Below are 21,054 nucleotides of genomic sequence, written 5' to 3' on the forward strand. Positions count from 1 at the left end.
TTCCCATTAGGTGACCAAAGTATCTGAGCTTGAGCTTCATTATCAATCCTTCCAATGAGCAGTCGGGGTTGATTGACTGGTTTGACCTCCTAGCAGTCCAGGGGACTCTTAAGAATCTTCTCCAGCACCACAGTTCAAAGGCATCAATTCTTCGGCGCTCAGCCGAAGCAATTAAAAAAAAAAAGACAAAAACAAGGGTTTAAAAAGCAAGGTAAAACAATGTAAAAACCAGATGACACAACCTATAGTCGAGGTATTCCAAGATCCATCGACGACAATCCACGCAGGCACTGCACAGGCCCTCCCAGGACCCTCCCAGGACCCCTGATGGCTAAACCACATCTTCAAGGTCTTATGGAAACCATCAGGGTCAAGGTCAATCGGATCTCCAGGGGGATGATGTTCCAAAAGGTGGGCATCATATCATCTTCCTCATCCTCATCCTCATCCTCATCACACCCTGGATACATTTGTATATTGCCCTAAGTCATGATTTGTTCAACCATGATTAATCGCCGAACCCACCATTGATAGGACATGCACAACAGCCAAAGCCCAGACCATCTGTGTTCCCACCACATACATACCTGTGGCCAAATTAACCATGGCTTTCTCAGAGAACCCAGTTGTCTGGTCCTTCAGCCCACTAAACGACTGGGCAACTAACCGCTGGCTCTCTTCTCATCAAAAATGGTTACCTTCATTTTTACAGTAAGCCACAATCAAACATGACCCTTTAATGCGTCTTGGGAACCAAAGATTCCTTCTCGCATTCTGGCCTAGCATCCAGACTTCCAGCATTACGTTTCACACGAACTTGAAAGCCATGATATCAAATACATGAATCCACTTTCAGACTGGCAAGATTCTATTAACATCGCCTTACAATAAAGTAGAATTAGCCCACCTGGTTGTGGTTCTTGTCTGGTCCACCTGGTAAGGTTGACCCAGAGAGGCAAAGACAGTCAAGAAATTTGTGAGTCTCCCCATGATGGGAGAATTCATCCTTAAATAGCAGAAGAAGAGCAAAAGAACTAACCATTCTCTGCTTCAGATACTTTAGAGCAAGGTTCCTCAACCTTGGCAACCTTAAGACGGGTGGACTTCAACTCCCAGAATTCCCCAGCCAGCAAGCCTGGCTGGCTGGGGAATTCTGGGAGTTGAAGTCCACCCGTCTTAAAGTTGCCAAGGTTGAGGAACCCTGATTTAGAGCAGCAAGATGGGGTCTACAGACCCACCTGCCCCTCAAGCTGTCTGAAGGCCATCTAAACCTAGTTCTAATTCTGCCTGGTTTTCACGTGCTCCACGACGACTTCAATTTCGCCTCTCCCTTATTCGCAGATGCTCATCGTTGCTGTATCTGTGCAGAGTGAGAAGCCATTCCAAATCGCTAAAAGTCCTTCCGTCCCACATCACCCATCCAGCTCGAGAAAATGGTAGAAAGACTCTCGTTAAGAATAATCAAAAGTCAGGTTCCTATTACAACGCGGGAGCCGGCTTTGAGGAATTAGCCAGATGTCTGTCAACAGTAAGGGAAAAATAAGGCCAGTTGAAACGGCGCTCCATTGTGTAATGGAAGAAGGAAGGGAATGCCAATTTTAAAGGTGGGGTCCCCAAAGCAAAATTATCATTTAATAATATATATGTTGATTGAATGGCATCATGTCATGATTTGATCCCAGGCTTTAATTTCGGGTAAATAAATGGCACCAAAAAAATCTTCATTAAGACCATGTTACAGTCTCTTCGTTGCTGATGAATTGCACTGCACAGCTGAAGTTTAGGAAGACTTAACACCGAAGCTGGGTTTGGTTATTTTATCCCAAACGGGTGCTTTAAATAAAAAAAGGAAAATGGGACTTTTCCTTTCCTATTTTTCATTTTGTTGTGGAAGAGAAGGCTTGCCCAACCTTTCTGGCGCATCCAAAGACAGAAGAATTAAAGACAGAAAGGAATTTAAACACACATACACACACCCTAAAATGAGGAATTTTCCCCAGGAAGTCCTATTCAAGTCCTCTTTTTTTTTTTTTTTTTTTGGTGTTAGGGATGCGTTTGATGCTTTGATGTCCCTTTTTTGGCCAGAACAGGAATAATACAAGTTCTCCGTGCAAGAAAGCAACAGCCAATATTTAATAAAACGATAGAATTAGAAGCTGCCTTTGAGCCATCAAGAGCAACTTCCTTGGTTGGGGCAGGAATTCAAATTAAAAAATCTCAACATGTGTTCAGTCTCTGCTTGAACACATCTAGTGAAGGGAAATCACCAACTTTTGGGTTGATGAATTCCTCTGTTGAATTGCTCGATTAGGGACAGGGATGTCCATGGAGGTGGGGGTCCAAAAGCTTAAGATGATGCCTGCAAACATGTCGCACATTAAAAGGGGGCAGGATGCAACTCTATGGTTGTGGACACCATCTTGACTTTTTTGACCCTTTCTTTGGATGCCCCTAGTAGGAAGGGTTTTTCGGCGTTCCGTTTTAGCCATCCTCCAGATTCAGTTGAGATCTGCACATTTCCAAACGCCTTGGCCCTGCAAAGGGTTGGAGAGCCCGTCTTATTTTCTTCTTTAAACCGAATGGAATAAATCGAATAAAGAAATGCATTTACCACGAGGGATGGAGGCGGTCACAGCCTCAGCCTATGTGTGAAAAAGAAAAAAGATGACATCCTGAGTGACGTCTGGTGAGGTTGAATTTCCAAACAGAAGCAGGAATAAGATGAGGCCATTTTTCTTTAGAACAGGACAAGTTACCATTGCTAAGAGGGGCAAGGCAATTTTTCCAAACAATTACTCAAAATATTGTTTTTTACAAAAATTAGCACTGCTCACTGTTTTGCACATTAAAAACAGTAGAACTAGAGGCATCTGCCTTGACTTCTAACCTTCATGACTGCAAAGAGGTTCAGACGTTGACATCGTGCATTGCGCTCCAGCAGTGAATCAGCCGTCTGCAGAGGTTAAGACGTGGGGGATCTTTAGTCCATGTTCACACGCTATTTTCTAACTGTGGTTTTGTGGCCTCAGTAACCCACCTACGTGCTGCTCAAGTTCTCAGATTCTTCTAAAAACTGCTTGGGCTGTGCCCCTCACATCTCCTGGAAACATTTTTTTCAAGTATCTTCATTATACTAACCTAATTAACCAAAGAAAATTTCACATACATATCACAGTACTTACCATATAACTTCAAAATGAATAATTCTGGTAATAAAAGAACAACATGGCGGGGGGGGGGAGGCTGGGGAAAAGCCTGGAAATTTATGTTATAAGTAGAACTCCCCCAAATGGGACCATTTTGTCCTTTGATTCTTGGTTGAAAAATAAAAGCCCCCATCTTTGGGGTCAGCAACCTGCCGCTGTGAACAGGCGTAGATTCCTCCTTCAAATGTTGCATGATCATCTCCTCAGCCCAGCCTCCCACCCCACGTCCTCAAAATCCACCATTCTTGATGTGTCTTCATACCTTCCAAATATGGAGATGGAGCCGAGGAGAACATACACATCTTTAACACACATCATCTCCTGAAAACATGAAGTTACAGCCTTGGAGGAGAATCTAAGATTATGTCCCAAAAGGGCATCCTTAAACACGATGAGGGTATTGCTGATTTTTCAAAACTAACTAAATGCCCATCACAATCAAATTTCCATCACTGGAAATTTCTTTTTTGCCTCATTCTCAGGCTAAGCATAATAGCTGATTTCTCCATTATTAAAATAAATAAACAGTGTGTTAGAACTGTAATTAAAAAGCAGCCCATGAGTTTTAAAGTATTATTATTATTATTATTATTATTATTATTATTATTATTATTTCAACAACCAGCCCCTTCAAAAGATGGATGGCCAGGGAAGGACAAAAGGTGTTTTGAAAAAACACCTAAATTATTCATTTTACAACTCACTCTGACCTTAGCTCATGAAATTTATGCTCTCCACTTAGAGCTTAATAGTGATTTTCAAGTTTTTAAAACAATCGATTCAGTTATTCACATTCAGTTAATGATATACTTTGTTATATGTGTAAATCCCTTTTTATTCATTTGTACGTTACCCTTTCATTCTTTCCATTCTTTTTCCTTTCCTGTTTCTATATTTTCTCTAAAATGTCCAACACAATATATCAATGTCCAATCACATATATTTTTGAAAAAAATGAAGAGGTGCCTAAAACAGGCCAGGGTTGGTTCTTGATGGACCATAGGTAGTGGTTCTATGGGGTACCACCGATAAGACCATGTTTGTGTCCCCATCGAGGTACAAGTTGGAAAGCAGGGAGGGAAGAACCCTCATTTGTCTCTTCTAAGAGATGACAAGGAAAGATCAACATTCATTTCTCTCTCTACTCTTATGGACAAGAATGTCCACAGTCCAACCTAAGGTTTGGGAGAAGATAATCTTTTCCACTGCTTCATTGGTTGGCACCCCAAAACAGACTAATTTTCTTCTAACTTTTCTTCTGTTGCCTCCAAGTTGAATCGTGAAACCAGCATGAGAAGAAAATCCAGATGTAACCTCAAGGAGGGTAGAACTAAAGTGGAATTTAGAATATGAGGAGCTACTACTGGAAATCATAACAACAACAGGTTGAATGAAGAACATATCCCAAGTTTGAAAAAAAGCTTTAATATAAAAGAAAAACAGAAACTAGAAAACATGCATTTTTAAAATTCTATAGAATTTCCTTCGAGACTGATCGGGCCAAGATGGTGTTTTCAAGCTGAGTTTTCTTTACGTGCATTTTGATCAAGCCGGTGATGGTTTCATTCCCAAACATTTCGGCAAGCTGCAAAGGTGTCACGCCTCCCATAGCACTGTTTACATCAGCAGCAGCATTCAGCAATAAATAGCAAATTCCCAGATGCCCTGAAGTCATTAAAAAAAGAAAGCAATCTTATGAAGTGACACACTCTCTCTCTGTCCATTTATTCCAAGACTGCCATAAGATCTAGTTTTACTTCTCTTTTAACGACTTATGTATTATTAGATTTATATCCCACTTTTCACACTGGAATTATTTTCCCCTCAAACAGCAACCCTGTGTGGCAGGTTGGGCTGAAGGAGAGGGACTAATTCAATGTCATCCAGTGTGCTTCAGCAATTGAGGGGGGCCTAGAATCTGGGTCTCCCCACCTAGTCCAGCATCTTAACCACACTACCACACTAGCTCTTGGGCTGAGATATGGAGACTGGCCCAAAGTCCCCCAGGGAGCTTTCATGGCTGAAGAGGGACTTGAACATCAGTCTCCCCACTCCTAGTCCAGCATCTTCATCATGGCACCATGTTGACTTCTGGGTTCCGAGAGAAGAATTGGTCCAAAATCCTCCAGGGAGCTTCTGTGGCCAAGATGGGACTAGAATATGAGTCTCCCTGCTCCTAGTCCAACACCTTCACTGCTACCCTACACTGACTCTTTTTTACTAATATTTCTTCTGTGATCTTGCTCCAAAGGGCAGGATCCAAAGATGGTAGTGGAGGTAGAGCCAGGTTCAAAATGGTAGCTTAGTTACCCTATGAGACTTGCACTGGAATAACAGAAGCACACCTCCGTCTATATTGCTGCAGATTAAGAATTGGAACACAGACCTCGAAAGCCAGCCTGCAAAGGAACACAAAAGCCTGAAGAACTGTATTTCTTCCCTATTTTACAGAGAAGAGGCAAAGGCCCTTTGTGAAGGATTCCAGATTCCACCTGCTTTCAGATCATCGTGGTTTGCTATGTTTCAACATGACCATTTGTAACACGACCCTTTCGTTTGGATCTTCCATACCATTGGACTCATTAGTGACTCAGGTACAGCAAAATTTCAGAACAATATCCTAACTAGTTTAGCAGCCAATGTGTAGATTAGAATCTACCAAAGGCAGTATGTCACATGTACCATTCAGACTTAAAAACCTGTCAGTGGGGCGCATTGGAATTATGATGTATCGTTCAGCACATATTTAGAAATATTCATGCAGTTAGCAACAGTTCCTTGTGACTTTCCTTGCTCACTTATGACATTATTGGTTCAATGATAGGACCTGAAGATCAGGGCAGAGAGACTTTCATTGTGGGAACTATGGGTGGGTAGAATATACACCATGAAGAACCGTTCTGCATGTCAGCAAAGGCAAGGATCCGGGGTGTATTTAACTCAGTTACAGCAGTGATGAATGCACAGTTGGAAGACCTGAAAGACCAGGTTACGACAGAACGTCCTGGAGAAAATCTATCTATGTGGTCACTAGGAGGCTACACCAATGTTTCTCCCAGAATTCTGGGAGTTGAAGTCCACACATCTTCAGGTTGCCAAGGTTGAGAAACACTGATCTACACCAATGTGATGGCTCATAATCAATCAATCAATCAAATTTCATTTCTCCCTGTTCCCTTGGAAGGCAGATCATGGAATAGATAGAAACTCTCCTTGTTAATTCAGAAATCAATACACAGCAGCATGGGTAGAAAAAAATATCAATTGTGTGACTCCCCACAAAAAGACCCCTTCCAAAGGCATGAGCCAGAATTTTGCTTTTAGTTTGGGTTTTGTTTTTTGTTTTTGCATGGGGGGATTTTAAGAGACAAAAATGGCAGAGGCACAGAAAAATTCCCACCTACCCCACAACTGAGACCCTTGAGTCTTGGTTTGGCCCATTTGGGGGCAAGGCTTTCAACATGGCCCCCTCCAAGCCCAGCGCAGCCCTCACACTCATAAATCTTGCCTTTGTGTAGACAAGCATGTAACACCTTAAACAAAATTCTACATATAGCTGTCCCTATAATATAATATAATATAATATAATATAATATAATATAATATAATATAATATAATATAATATAATATAATGTGTGTTTATTTGTATTGATGTAAATCTTTATTCTACGCATATGCTATCCTTGAAGGAAGAGCTGGACATTTCTTACTAGGACAATGGCATTGAAGGAACCAGGGAAGCCCCCAATCCCCAAGATTACTATTCCAATCAGAATTATCTTCCCTTTTCCCTTGAAAAAACTCATTGAGTTGCTCTGGTACAATTGCAGATCTCTGCAGGCTTACCTCTCTGCTCTTCAACAATGTTGTTCATGATGGATGTAGTATATTTATAAACCCCGCTTTATGCCTGCCCTGGAAACCAGCTTCCACAGAGGCTACCAATAAGGGAGAATTATTACCATCATTATGTGTAATAGCATCCTTTTATGAAGGATCCAGGGGGGAGAAACCCAGTGAAAAATGTCCGTTATCCAAGCATCAAACATAAATGTAGGAGGACTATCCTAAGAAGGATATAACTCAATGGCCAAAGTTTACCATAAACAATTGCAAGGTGCAGTGGAGTTGCCCCATCGCACTGGGGGTTTTGGACGTTCACGTTAATCCCGGGGTAGTGTAAAAGCAGAGAAATAAGATGCATTTTGCCAGTGTTCACTGCAGCGTGAAGAGGTGTATTACCATTTTCAGCAGCTTGGTTTACATCAGGTACAGGAAGTGCCTGCAAACCAACACATTGACAGCATTAGCAGGAAAGAGCATAACTTGAAACCTGAAGGTTCACCTCCACCATCCCTTCAAAAGAATCTCCAAATAACTTTAAATGGGAATGTATCCCAAACAGGGAGAATAAGATTAGAACTAGATTAAATTGATTTAAAATAACATAATTTACATTTAATTTAATGGCCTTTTACTTTTTCTGTGGATCCTACTCATTCTTTGGCTCTAAAAATGCGATTCCTGCAATGACATGGCAGTGCCATCCACCTCCTATTTCATGGTTGTCCACTAATAGAACAGCCAACGTTTTCTTGTCTTAAATGTATCTCCCCTGATATAATGTGTATGTGCAGACACTCCCTCTGCTGCTGCCTCCCAAGACCTCCCTGAATTAAAATTGTACACTACTCATATCATCGGTTACTTGGTGGCAAAGACAAGGTAAGGAAATTGTCCTAAATGTCTAGGTTGAGAAGCCTTCTTGGTTGACTGCTGTGGGAAGAAAGTTGCCTTGGATCTAATCTGGCAGGAAACTATGTTCACAGGTGTCATTTGTTTTGGAGTTGTTGAACCAAAACTTAGGCCGAAGCCCAGGCATGGGAGAACTTGTGTCATGGCATCCTTCTACCACCACGAATACCAAGATGATGAGATGTCTTCTTGATAAAAGTGTTGTTCTCTTGGCATTCCACACAGCCTACTGCCTAATTGCTAGATTTGGCCTTCTTACAAGGTTTCAACCCTTGTTTTAAAAAAATAATTCTGAGTTCTGAGAATCCAGATGCAACCAATGGGATGGTGCCTGGGGCTTATTCTAGCGCCTTCTTCATTTGGCCCCAGAAGTAAAGATTTGACCCTGAAAAGATTTCACCTGAAAAGACTGAAAAAATGGTGGCCAACTCTTTGACACATTATTGTTTACCTTCCTCAGAATGAGGAAGCATTATCCCTAGCTGTTTTTTTTAATCTATAAAAACCCTATCTGTATCTCTTCCAATCTGATGTTCTCCAGCTCTACCGGGTTACAACTCCCTCACCCCTAATCAAATTGGGAAAAGCTGAACCAAACTTGGAAGTATCTTTGGAAATCTACAATAATAAAGGTTAACAAAATCTTTTGCACAACTGACCATTTCAAGAAAATAGTCCAGAATCTTAGACTGGTCATGGATAGTGGCCAAAAATAAAAGATTTCGGTTCTTTTCATCCACGATGCTAAGGTCCAGCTTCTGGCTTTTAACAAGATAATCCAAGACATCTACATATCCCCACTGAACAGCCTGCAGAGCTCTTAGAAGGAGAAAAGCAAGGATATTAATGGCTAATACCATTTGCAAAAGACCAGCATCAAAGACAGGCTACTTTGATCATTTTCATCTCTACACAAATTGAGCGAGGATTTTCTCCTACAATTAGTAGGCAGGATCCAAAGAGGCTGGATATTTATAACTTGTCCTCACCTAAAGATGCAGAGAACAGAGAGGAAAGGGGATTAAAACAAAAAACAAATCTTACAACTACAAAATGCAGCAAAAATAACAACTTACAACATGATGAGATTGGGGACCAAAATTATTGCTAGATAGCTTCTACTAAATTTTATGAACAGTAAATGATGGCTTATGATTTAGCATTAAGGGGCAACCAGGCCACTATGCCTTGTTCAACAAACTAAGGTGAAAACAAATCAATTTATGTGATGTTGAAATTTAATGAGTAAAAACTATCCATTGTCCTTTGCCAGATGTAAAGACAAGTAGATTTACACATGATACAAAGCCAGAATGTGGGTGTTATGGTCTTAGGGTATTGTTTGAACACAATCACTGTGTGTTATAAACCATGTTTATAAAACTTCAAATTTTATAAAAGGCTTCAAAACAATGGGGGAACCCAGCCAGTTGTGGCTTCTTTAACAAACTATTGTTCAGGGAAATGTGGAGTAGCATGTGTGAAGCACATTCTCAGTAGATTCCACCAAAAAAAACCCCAACCACAGTACTGTAACTACCTTGCTGTAATTAAAATTCAGGTCGATCCTATGGCGCAATACCTTGTCTTAGATTTTGATCTTCTAAACTGCCTTGAATTATGGGAAGAAGAGCATTGCGTGTTCATATTTAAATCATCACCACAAATACATGCCTTTCAATATTGATACAATATGCTACTCTACTAAGATGACAACATAAACCCTGCACATTTCCAGTGACATTTAAATGTTGATAAATGTACTCCCCCATCGAAGAACTAAAATTCTCCAGCTTAAGGAGCTTCAAACACTTGACCTCTAACACCCTCCAGTGGTGTGAGCAAGCAATTCCATCATCAGCTTCAAGAAACATCTGTGTTTTGTCGTATCTACCTAATTTCTAATCTAAAGAGTTCTAGTTATCCAGAAGTTTCTTTGATTAAACTATGTTCTAATGACATATGACAACAGTGAAAGCTGATGTAATCTGCTTTCTAATAGAGACGTTACATCAATTGTAAGAGACTGAGTAGTTGTTTGCAGACAAGTAGAGATTGTTGAATAAAGATTTTAAAATTAATTGGTTATGGTAACCCAATTTGTCTATGCCACTGCAGAATCTCTCTCTCTTTCCTCTCCTCTCCAAGATACGTGTCTGAGAGGTGATTTTGTTTTCTCTTTTTAAACTACTGGAGCAGGTCCCATGAAAAATCTTCCTTCCAACCTACTTCTCTCCATTCTCCTGTTTCCAATGTAGGTGCATGGAAAAGACATATCCTCACACGATTTAAGAATTTGGTGCATGGAGACAGAATGGAGACAGTCCCAGGTTTAGAGGGCGCAAAAAGGGAGCAGATATTTTGAAGGAGGTCACTCAATGGCACTTGGTCACAAGGATTGGGTTCTTCCAAAGACGGGCAGGTTTGATCCTTGGTGAACTTAGTGTGGTGTGTGAACTCATCTGCTGTCATAAGACATTATGACTTATGCAACACATCAAGATTTAAAAATCTTAGGCTTAGCATGATGTGCAAACCCAGCCACTGAGTATACAAAAGCTCCAACCTGAAAAGTAATGTCATAAGCAGGATGCTGGATTAGGTAAGGGCTCAAAGATGATATCTCTGGCTTTGTCTGAAAGGCCAAGTTGACTGAACTCCAACTCCTATCAGTCTTAGAAATCTTGGGTGGTTATGAGGCATGATTGTGGTTACAGTCTGAATTCACCCACCATTTAGCATGATGTGTGAAAATTTGTAAACTATGGTTGATGACTCTAGCTTGCTCCTCCACCCAGTTAGTTGGCCACAGAGGATGTCTAGTTAGGAATATTTTAAAATAGTCTTGGCTCTGAAGCTTGTAACTGAGTACAGCCCAGCCAGGAGTTAGGAATTATTATCCACCGGAGTAGCCAATAGTACATGTACCCAACCTCTCGTTTGTGAACAGTGGTTCATTCCTTGTCATGCCAAGCCAGCCAATTGTGACTTTTTCAACAAACCATAGTTAAACAAACCTGGCTCAGCTACTATGAGGAAACCATGCAAGAAATCAGACTATAACACATGGGTCCCGTAATCCCACCCAAACTGACTTGGATAGTGAACATTAGATGGGAAATGCATATGAAATACTTTCCTATTTCTTGCAATACTTCCCAAGCTGTCTGTATCCACGCTTGCATTGAGGAAGTGGGGAAATTAAATTTAACACACTTCTGTGTATGGGAACTATGCCCAGGTTTGACTGAATGGAAACCCTTAATTTTTAGCAACATAGATGCCAAATCATAGGAATGCAGGTCAACAAGGTACAGTTGCCAAAAAAAATTCAAGCCAATTTAATAAGGTTCTTGTCCAAACTCTGCTGATGTGAACAAAGAACACAAATAGCAGGGATTTAACATCTTCCAGAAGGAAGGGGACAAATTATAGCTGCTTTGTTGCACCGCCAAATATTTAGGCAATGAAACTTCTACTGTCTCTTTAAGCAAACAGGTAGGGCAAGTAAACATTTTACAGTCATACCCTGGGCATTAATCCAACCTCACATGATTTTGCTGTCATATGCAATGTTTCCCATTATTACCACTAACTTGTCCTGTTTGGAAAAAAGAAAAATCCAGCAGCTTTTCAACACCTGGGTCTATATGAATGAAATGGTGGAAGTAAACTATTCCTAAGCATTAAAGCATCTTAAGTGGGCAATTTGGGGCACTAAATATGAAACTGAATACAGGCATATTATTCAGAGGAACATTATACAAGTCTTTCTCTGACATGCAAACATCAGCCACATTCAAGCAAGATTGCTTTTCTTGTGAAAATGCCATCAAAAAGGCAATTATGCCCGACTTCATAAAGCAAAGCAGGCGGTCTTCAGCCATAATAAAGAGTGTATTCATTCGTAATGCAGTGCAAGATGTGCATCAGTTCTAGTTTAAAATAAAATAGAAAAATAATACTGTCAAAGAGATTCTTCAAAGGCCAACATCCTTACCTTTCTTTAATGACTTCAGTGGATTCTTTTCTAGTGGCAGAACCAGGACTCTTGATGGGTGGTTCAGAAGAGAGCTGGGTGCTGACCAATTTCTTATAGAACTAAATTTTAAAAGTCGGGCACTTAGTATGTGACTGTGCATCTTAATTCCAAATCTCTCTGATAATCAACTCATCTAAAAAGAAATCACTGTCACAAGCAAAACATATACAATCACAGTTGGGACAGTCATCTATCTTGGTCCTTTTTCTAAAGATATTTTGCTTTGTTACAAAAGTCCCAACATATCAGCAGAACTTTTTCCAGGCTGTTTGGACCACCCTGTTTTCAAAGTGGCGACTTTATAGGAAGTTCAACATTTCACTCTGTTCTACATTTAGATGCACCAAAGTATTTGCCCAAGAGGGTACCCAAAGACATTGAGGGTCTACAGTCCCATCTTCCCATGCCATGGTCAAGGTCAAAGCTATGCTTCATATGTTATGTTTCTGATGGACTCCTGAAATGCTTCAAAAATATAAGTTCATAGTAAACATCTTTCACTTAGATAAAAATGCAAAAAACTAGGATTGGCTAAAAGATATGTTGCCGCTGTAGCAGATGGCAAAAGACCCATCAAGTTGAAACACAACCCCATTGATAATAGGCTGATACTAACTTAGAAGCGATGCCCCATTTTTATCTAACCATCTAACTGCCTAATGCTACTTCGTATTGGCTTTCTAGAGTGTTCTTAAACCACACCAGTATATGCAGTCTCAGCATCTGGTCAATGTTAAAAATAACGTATAAGCCAGTTTGCAATCCTGCACCAACATTTCTCACTTGGGTTTTTACCTTGACTATAGCATGCCAGAGGTTCGCCAGGGCAAATTCTCGTATAGCGAGCAACCACTGAGTTATCTGAGGGTTTTTGCTTGGATATTGTATGTTGGAAAGCATTTCCGTGTATCCGGATGTATTGGGTGAAGACATGAGGTTCAAGTAATCCAAAAAAACATAGGGGTGCTGGTTACTGGTGAACCCCATTGGATATTCACTCAGTGCAGCCACCAGGATGGAACTCAAGTCTGAAGGCTGAAGGTCCTTACAGTCCAGCCCTTCTAGGAATGCAAGATGCACTTCATCACCAATAACCCCCAATTCCAGTTCTAACAACTGTTGCTTCTGGTTGTGGTGGAGCTCAGATAGCCAGAAGTGTGCAAAGTGTACAAAGTTCTCTCTGGAGGAACTCCACCTGCCCAGCTCGCAAAGGATGCCATGAGCTCTCTCCAGCCATCCCGTTACTGTGGTGCTATCAAAGTGGCTGAAGATCTTCTCCAAGAGATTGTTTTCTGGTAAAAAATGCAGATTGAGGGATTCCTTGAGTGACACAGCTCCACTGGCCACCTTGCTCAGGTTTGGCAAGACTTTTTTACCAATATGAGGGAGTGGGACGGCTTTGAACAGAGGACAGTTCCTAATCTTAAGGGAGAAGAATTCCTTTTGCAAATGGTTATTGTCGGAGTGAGAGCTGTTCATCAAGGAATGGATATCTGGAAGGTGAAGGATCTCCTCTTGCTGATTCAAGGCACTTTCCTGCAGCTGCTGTCCCAAATCCTCTTCCTGTGCCATATTGAGAGAAGAGAGTGGTGCCACTCTGTCCTCAACGCTCTGCATTGTAGTGTACCCCAGTATACGGTGGATGCCTTCCTTTGCAACGTAAGTCACGATTTAATAGATCTCAATGTGTACCTGCATCAAAGCAAAAATAACAAAAAAACACGGGCAAGTAAACAAGAGTTGGAACCAACAGGTGGAAGCTTTACTGAAGAAGATCCAAACTCATAATAAGGAGGAATTTCCTGGCTGTGAGAGCTATTTAGCAGTGGAGCAATTTGCTTCCTGGAGTCATAGAAGCTCCATCACTGGAGATTTTCAAGCAAAGATTGGACAGCCATTTGTTTGGGATGGTCTGAGGATTCTGTCCTATGGAATCATTCAGTTTGGGAGTTTAGTGATCTTTTCCAAGGTCCCTTTCAACCTTATGATTCTATGTTTCTAATTCTAACACATATATTGTTAGAATTATAGAATAAGTCTATTTTACCTGCTTTCTGCATCTTTTCACAGATTAAACTGAACTGGCCAATTAATTATTTTAATGATGCATTCAGATCACAGAAACCTGGACATATGACATGATCTCAAAGTGTAGTTTACCACCACAAGTAGAAATCACTTTTAGATTCCTATTCTGCCCACTTGAGAAGACTGGAAGCCCTTACTTCTTTTTAAATTAACTAGTCACATTAAATCATCATTTGGTGAAAGAAGCCAAGTCCCTAAACTATGATTTATGATTACATCCACATTTGTTTCAACAAACCAAGTCACACTTTTAATCATCCCGAACTGTTTCAGCAAAGTAAGGTTTAAATTAATTTGCTTTTTTTTCTGATTGTTGACTACTTCATTTGGGTTTCTCTATTTCAGGTGGGCTGATGCTTTTGTTCATCACTAAAGTCCCCATTTTAGAAGGAGAAAATAAAGTATGAATTTTTGCTATGATCATCTACTTGTTAATGTGCATATTATGCGGCTTTAAGTTACAACCCAAACCACTATTTTCACAGAATTGTTTTAAGTGACCCCTCTGAAATCTTGGCAGGTGTTAATCTTTATAACTCAATAAAGCAAAACATTTAAATTGACCTAAATCATCTTGCACATTGTTTAATTTTGGCTTAGCATGACACGTAAATCCAGCCACTGTGACTTATTCAACTTGTGACTTATTCAACTTATTTAAAACAAATTGTAATGGAGTGGCACAGAAATCATAGAACATACTTCCTCTTGTGTTTTATTTAGGAGAGCTTTTTAACCCATTTTAAGAAACCCACATGAGGAGATATAGTATAAATGAGATCCCCAATCCAGGATTATGTCTGGAAGTTTTTGTTCTTGATGGCCTTAGCTTCTTTCTTAGTAATCTTGGTTGCTATTATTATTTCTCACTATAGTGTGTTCTTTTTATTATATCTTTTTTGTATTTTAACCTTTTTGCTATAAGAACAGAATGTAAACCATTCAGAGTCCTGTTGGACTGGAGGAGCATATCGGCTCCTGTAATGAGTAAGTAAGTAAATAGAGTAAGTAAATAAATGAATTAATAAATTAGCTTGGTGTGAAATGACAATCTACTTTATTTTACAGTGCAGAGATTTGCGTGCCATTTCTGTCAATCACAATCATACACTAATCAACTCCTGTCTCATTTTGGATTCATAAACTAGGTTATGACACTTTGAAAACTTACATTGCTTGATCTTTATCTTTTCTTTCCTTCTACAACTAGATTACTGCAACTTAACCCTTTGGCCTTTTAGTTAAGTGTTGCACATTACTTGCCATCCTCCAGCAAATGAGATAGCAGAATATTTATTAGGCAACAATCACTAATTCCAACCAATAAGACCTCAGGAAGTAGTCTGTGATGTCATAATCCTCTATTATTCCAGAGTGTCATTTTCTTCAAAAATAAAATGGAATATTAGACCATGTTTATTATTATTATTTTTAATAAATGGAGTTTCTGCTGAGCCAAGATGGTTACAAACCAATCTTCATCATGAGAAAAACATATTAAAGAGGCAATTAAAAATATTCATATTAAATTCATATTAAAGAGGCTATTCAAAAGAGACAAAAGACCAGAAGATTGCCTCACCAGCAATCATCACCCAGATGAGCAAAGGTTACCACCAGGCACACAATCAAGCAGTAAGTCGGTAACGACTGAGCGCAGATTAAAAAAAAAAAATCAAAGAACTACCAGAGGAGCAAAACAGAACCCCCACTCCCACCAACACTGGCAAGGCAGACCACAGTCCATAAATAGAGAGCAAACTCCATCCCATTTTAGCACTGAAGATGTTACCTAGCCAGGTAATGAAACGTTTCCAAGAAAAGAACCAAGCTCAGAGAACCCCAAGGACTCCACAGTTCAACCCTGAGGTACCCATATTCACCTCTATTGATATTAAAGAGGAATTTATTCTACTCTGAGCAGGAGAAAAACCAGTTTTAAGACACTTTATGAGTTCTACCTGCATATTACAACAGGGCCCATACCCCAAAATGGAATATGACCAGCTACATGCAATTGTTAATGAACATTAAAGATTACTGGTTAAGGAAACATACATGAAGTGCAAGAGAAGATCTGTAAGACTCCAAAGACCTGCATTTTACCAAAAGACACTCTTTGTCCATCTACTACAGAGGTGGGCAATCTAAAGGACTCCAGATGTTCAGTGAATTACAACTCCCATCATTTCTGGAAGCACAATCAAAGTGCAAGATGCTCAGAATTGTAGTTGAATAACATCCGGAGTTCACAGTGAGCATGCAGGTGTTTATATGCACTTAGCCAGAATTTATTTCTTTGTTAAAACTGATTTATCGCCTACCCTCCAGAAGTTCAAGGCAATGATCTCTCCTCCAATTGTTTTTCTCCTCAAACCACCATCCTGTGAAGTAGGTTGAGAAAGAATAACTGTCCAGTCCTCCCTTTTACGAGATAATTTGGAAAAGAAGGGTCAGGGTATAGGTTGATCTTAACCTTCACATATGCTTTTGTAATTTCTCGTTTTTATATTATTGTTACATTTCTGTTTTGATTATTATTGTTATTTTAGATTTTTTTTAGGGGGAGGTTATGACAGCCAGATAGGTCTAGTGTTAAGGCACTCACAGCCCCAGGGTGTAGACAAGAGCAAACCATTTCCAAAAATATTGCCAAGAAAAATGCAGGGACTTGCCAGTGTAGTTCCTAGGAGTCAAGACTGACTCAAAGGCAAAAAAATGGTATGTTAGTCACCCAAGCTGGGTGGATTTATTTATTTATTGCCTTCAAGTCAGTCTTGACTCTTGGTGACCACATGGACAAGTCCCTGCAGTTCTTTAGGAAGCATTTTTTGGAAGTGGTTGGTCATTGTCTTCTTTCTAGGGCTGAGAGAAAAGGATAGGCTTAGGATCACCCAGAGGGTTTTATGTCTAAGATGGAACTAGATTTTTCCCACTCCTAGTCCCTCTCCTTAGCCACTAGACCACTGAACTCTTTGGGGGAAATACATGTTAGTAAATAAATGATAAAGACTTCAATTCAAATCTTGATTATGGTCCTAGACTGGCATAAAATACAATGAGAAAACATTACATCCATTTCAATAATCACACAGAAACTGAGTTAAATAAAAGCTAGGACTGCTAACACAATGTTGTAAAATAAAAATATTAAGCTATCTCTATAAACATTCTTAATATTAATACAAAGAGTGAGAACTAAAGGGTTGGGGGGTCTCTGAAGGCCACGAAAAGGAGATAAGAACAGATAAAGATTAAAATAACAAATAAAAGAGGAATACTCAGTAACTTTACCCAAGCCCAAACCATTAATTATTTGTTTGTAAATTTTAATTGCTGCCAGGCAAAATCTAGTGATGTGTATGTAATAAATGGTTCTTGATCGGAGAGGAGAAATAAATAGTAAAGACTTCAGCTCTAGTCCAGGATGCTGTAAGAACCCATCTTCTGGGGCCACCTGATGATTCAGCATGTACAAGTCCAGTCAAGTGCATTATTTAACAAACCATTGACTTAGCCATAGGTAAACATTGCAGACTCAACATGATTTCCTAGGTTTCTACCTAGCATGTTGTCTGTGATTAGCTGATGATTCAATCATATCTCCTGCGTAACCACTGGACACACACATCATGGGTTAGTTTTAACCTTAGTTTGCTTTTTGTGGCTTGGCTTTTGTGGTTAGTGTATAAACCTAACCTTTTTATTAAGTTTATGAATCAATATATTGTATGAACCCAGAAAATAAGTTAACTCAGTTACTAAGCTGCCAGTGTGTTGTGTAAACATGGCCTGTGGGTAGCACAAACCCAGAAAACAGGGCTGCTTCAGGAAACCATTATTAGTTTGCAGGATGTCACTGCAAATTATCCATAAAGTTGACTTGGTTTCAGCTTCATGTGTGACACGAGACCAGGAACTGTGATTTGCTCATGAAACAGGACTGCACAAGTCATGGCTTGAGCAATGGGTGAACCCAAGTTGAGTACAAAGTTAAAGCAAATGAAGGGCTGAGCCATGCTCGCCCCCTGGGTTGAACTCCCTCCTCCAAAGGTTACCTGTAGCCTGACGTTGAACATCATGGAAGCCACTAGGTACAGGTAGGAGAAATTGATGCGGAACTTCCAGGCCAATTCAAAGAAGATGAGGAGGGTCCGCATCAGTCCTTTACAGAAGATCCCATATGAGTGGGCAGTGGCTGACTGGGAGAGCTGGGCAGCCAAAGCAGATAGCAGCACAGTTGCCACCGCCATTGATACCCACACACACCTGCCAAGCCACGCCTCATAGGCTCCGCCTCCCACCTGTACAAAGATCTGGATGTCCACAGATCAAAGCAATGCAGCCCAAGAGATGATCTGGATGCTATCTTGTTGATGATGACATGACATTCCTATGTCACAATGCGCTGCTCTGTCTCGACCAATCCAGTCTTTGTATAACAATAACTCCTTCCCATCCAGTTCATCATCCATAAGGTAAAAAAGGAAACTAGGGGATGAGTTACACTGGACTTAATACTTATTACCAGGAAAAAATGGTTGAGGAAGTGGAAGCTGATGGACAACTGGGAAAGCATGAGAATGTAATCCTAGAATTCACCATATTGCAGGCAGGGAGAACTGACGTTAGCCAGATTAGCGTTCTGGATTTCAAGAGAGTTGACTTCAACAAGCAAAGGGAAAAAATAGAAGGATTCCATAGGCGGAGATCTTGAAGGGAGAAACAGTTGATGAGAACTGGGAAGTTCTGAAAAATGAGAGGATTAAGGCCCCAAACCCAAACAATACCAAAGGGAAAGAAAAAGGGGAGACTGCTGATAAGATTGGTGTGGTTGCATAAAGACCTTTTTGATAACCTGAGAAACAAAAAGGATAAGTTTAAAAAATGGAAAATGTAACAAAAACAGAATATCAGGAAATCACCTGGATCTCTAAGAAGGGAATCAGGAAGGCCAAGGCTCAGAATGAGCTGAAGCTTGCAAATACCAAGAATAACACCAAAAGGTATGTGCAGAACAAGAGGGAAATCAGGGAAATGGTTGGTCAGCTGGTTGGAGAAAATGGCAAGATAGGGACAGACAACTACAGGGAGCAAGCTGAAATGCTTAATTCTCTTTTTGCATCTGTCTTTCTGGAAAAGGAAAAAGCGGTCCACTTTGTTAGAAGCTGCACCAAGGAGAGGTGAGAACAGAAGAAAAAGGTAGGTACTAATGGACCTGGCAGATGTGATCTCAGAATTCCTGACTGTAATTTTGAGAACTCCTGGTGGACATGGGAAGCACCAGAAGGTTGGAGAAGAGCTAATGTGGTTCCAGTCTTTTAAAAAAGTGGAAAAGTGGGTCCTACTGAGTAATCAGCTTGACCTCAATACTTGGGAAAGTTCTAGAAAAGATGATCAAGCAGAGAGTTTACAAGTAGATAGAAAGGAACAAGGTGATTATCAAAACCCAGCATGACTCTCCTTGTTAAAATAGATTAATAATAATAACAGAAAAAAAAAATAGAAGCATAGGCTGTGAAATATTAAAAAAATCTTTTACATCAACCTGTACAAATCAGTGCCAATTATAACTGGGCCTATAACTACGATTTTTTTTTCTTTAAATGTAAACACAGTCCTTTTAAATGATGCTATAAAAATCGACACGGCTATTATTCTCTCCTCTTTCATGTTCTGCAATGTGTGTCAATTTTTCCAGAATTACATCAGTGTGATTTTTCTGGCAGCTCACACCCATATAAAGTAATCATGTTTTTGCTGCCAAGATTCATGATAAAAGTCCCACACGGATTTCCTTTTCCTAAGTAAGTACTAGCTGTCCTCATTTCAGATCCGTCTGAATTGAGGAAAAGAACATTATCAGATTTATGATACGGACAAATCTTACGGGAGAAAAAGTTTTTTTAAAAAATAAACAATGATAGAGCCATTCAGTTTCGTTTACGCAAATTTGGGTGGTTTTCATTATCTTCTGACCATCTGATGTAAAACAATGAGAAATTGACTTAAATTACGGGAATGATTTCACCTTGGCCCCAGGGACACAGAAAGAAAAATCAAAGGGCACAAACAATGTCAAATGTCCCAACTTCACATTAAGCTCTAACATGGTTTGTTTATGTCAGAATGTCATGTGATTGCAAGCAGTTATTTGCAAATCATGGTTTAGGGGTTAGTGGGTTGAGAGCATATACCTCAGTGTGGCTTCTTGAACAAATCACACCTTGGGTTTAATTTTCTTTTTCTCTTATTTCCTACCTTTAATTTCTTTTCTTTGCTATTATTCCCCCTCTTTTTTCTTTTTCTTATTTCCTACCTTTATTTTCTTTGCTATTTCCCCCCCCACCTTTCTTTGCTTTTTCTGTCCTTCCCCTAATATTGCTCAGAGTGCAATGGGGTTGTATGCATGGGGCTGAACAAACCATAGTGTGAACCCAAACACAGAGGTTCATAAACTAGAGTTATGCTTAGGATGCATTAACAAACCACAGTTAAAACATGGCTTCAACCCAGTCACTTCAGAAGTCCCCATTTTCGGTAGCTTGTTTTGTAATAGAAAAAAGCAGTTGCAGCCGTAGCTGCGTACATGAGATAAAACAAAGGTTGACAGTAAAAACCAGCCCTCTTTCTCCTCCTTTTCACAACTTTAAAGGCATGAAGAGAACCAACATGGCGCCCCCGTCAGACCGAGGCCAGACACCGAAGCGACCAATAGCGAAAGAAAAAGCAGAGGAAGAGAATGACTCTCCTCAGCCGCGAAGATTGCCGAACATAACCGAAAACCCGAGTCCGAGGCGAGCCGGCGGGGAACGCGCCACTCGAGCTTTCCCGAACCCCTTCGTTCCTCTCAGGCCGGGGGCTGGGCGGGGCGGAGGAGGCGGCGGACACTCCCGAAATACCTCAGCGATCGGGCGGCGTGCGTCCAAGGCTGGCAGAAGGCCTTCCGGAAGGCGGGCCTA

At 40.3% G+C, this 21,054-nt stretch overlaps 2 protein-coding genes across 2 annotated transcripts; both read right to left on the reverse strand.

Annotated features, from left to right (window-relative positions):
• Nucleotides 1–4,515: 4,515 nt before the first annotated feature.
• On the reverse strand, nt 4,516–21,041 carry LOC112542893 (uncharacterized). Its single transcript, XM_025176837.2, has 6 exons — nt 20,995–21,041; nt 12,800–13,696; nt 11,963–12,063; nt 8,622–8,781; nt 7,309–7,489; nt 4,516–4,871 (listed from the first exon to the last, which is right to left on the reverse strand). The coding sequence occupies exons 2-6, from the start codon at nt 13,619–13,621 to the stop codon at nt 4,678–4,680; spliced, it is 1,458 nt and encodes a 485-aa protein (XP_025032605.2). The 5' UTR covers nt 13,622–13,696; nt 20,995–21,041; the 3' UTR covers nt 4,516–4,677.
• Nucleotides 14,619–18,993, reverse strand: SMIM10L3 (small integral membrane protein 10 like 3). The gene has a single exon (XM_088148076.1). The coding sequence runs from the start codon at nt 18,343–18,345 to the stop codon at nt 17,959–17,961; it is 387 nt and encodes a 128-aa protein (XP_088004202.1). The 5' UTR covers nt 18,346–18,993; the 3' UTR covers nt 14,619–17,958.
• Nucleotides 21,042–21,054: the final 13 nt, after the last annotated feature.

This window comes from Python bivittatus, unplaced genomic scaffold (assembly GCF_059951505.1).
Source record: "Python bivittatus isolate LINGU-HERP-01145 unplaced genomic scaffold, Pbiv_v1 ctg000560_np1212, whole genome shotgun sequence".
In the NCBI taxonomy this organism is placed as follows: domain Eukaryota; kingdom Metazoa; phylum Chordata; class Lepidosauria; order Squamata; family Pythonidae; genus Python; species Python bivittatus.

Bases quoted from the DNA above. Each gene is read 5' to 3' on its own strand.
- LOC112542893 (XM_025176837.2), bottom strand. From the start codon at position 13,621: ATGCAGAGCGTTGAGGACAGAGTGGCACCACTCTCTTCTCTCAATATG. The intron at 8,782-11,962 runs GTAAGGATGTTG...TCTCCTTCTAAG, and splicing joins ACTGAAGTCATTAAAGAAAG to AGCTCTGCAGGCTGTTCAGT. The intron at 7,490-8,621 runs GTCAGTTGTGCA...GTTGGTTTGCAG, and splicing joins TGGACTATTTTCTTGAAATG to GCACTTCCTGTACCTGATGT.
- SMIM10L3 (XM_088148076.1), bottom strand. From the start codon at position 18,345: ATGGCGGTGGCAACTGTGCTGCTATCTGCTTTGGCTGCCCAGCTCTCC.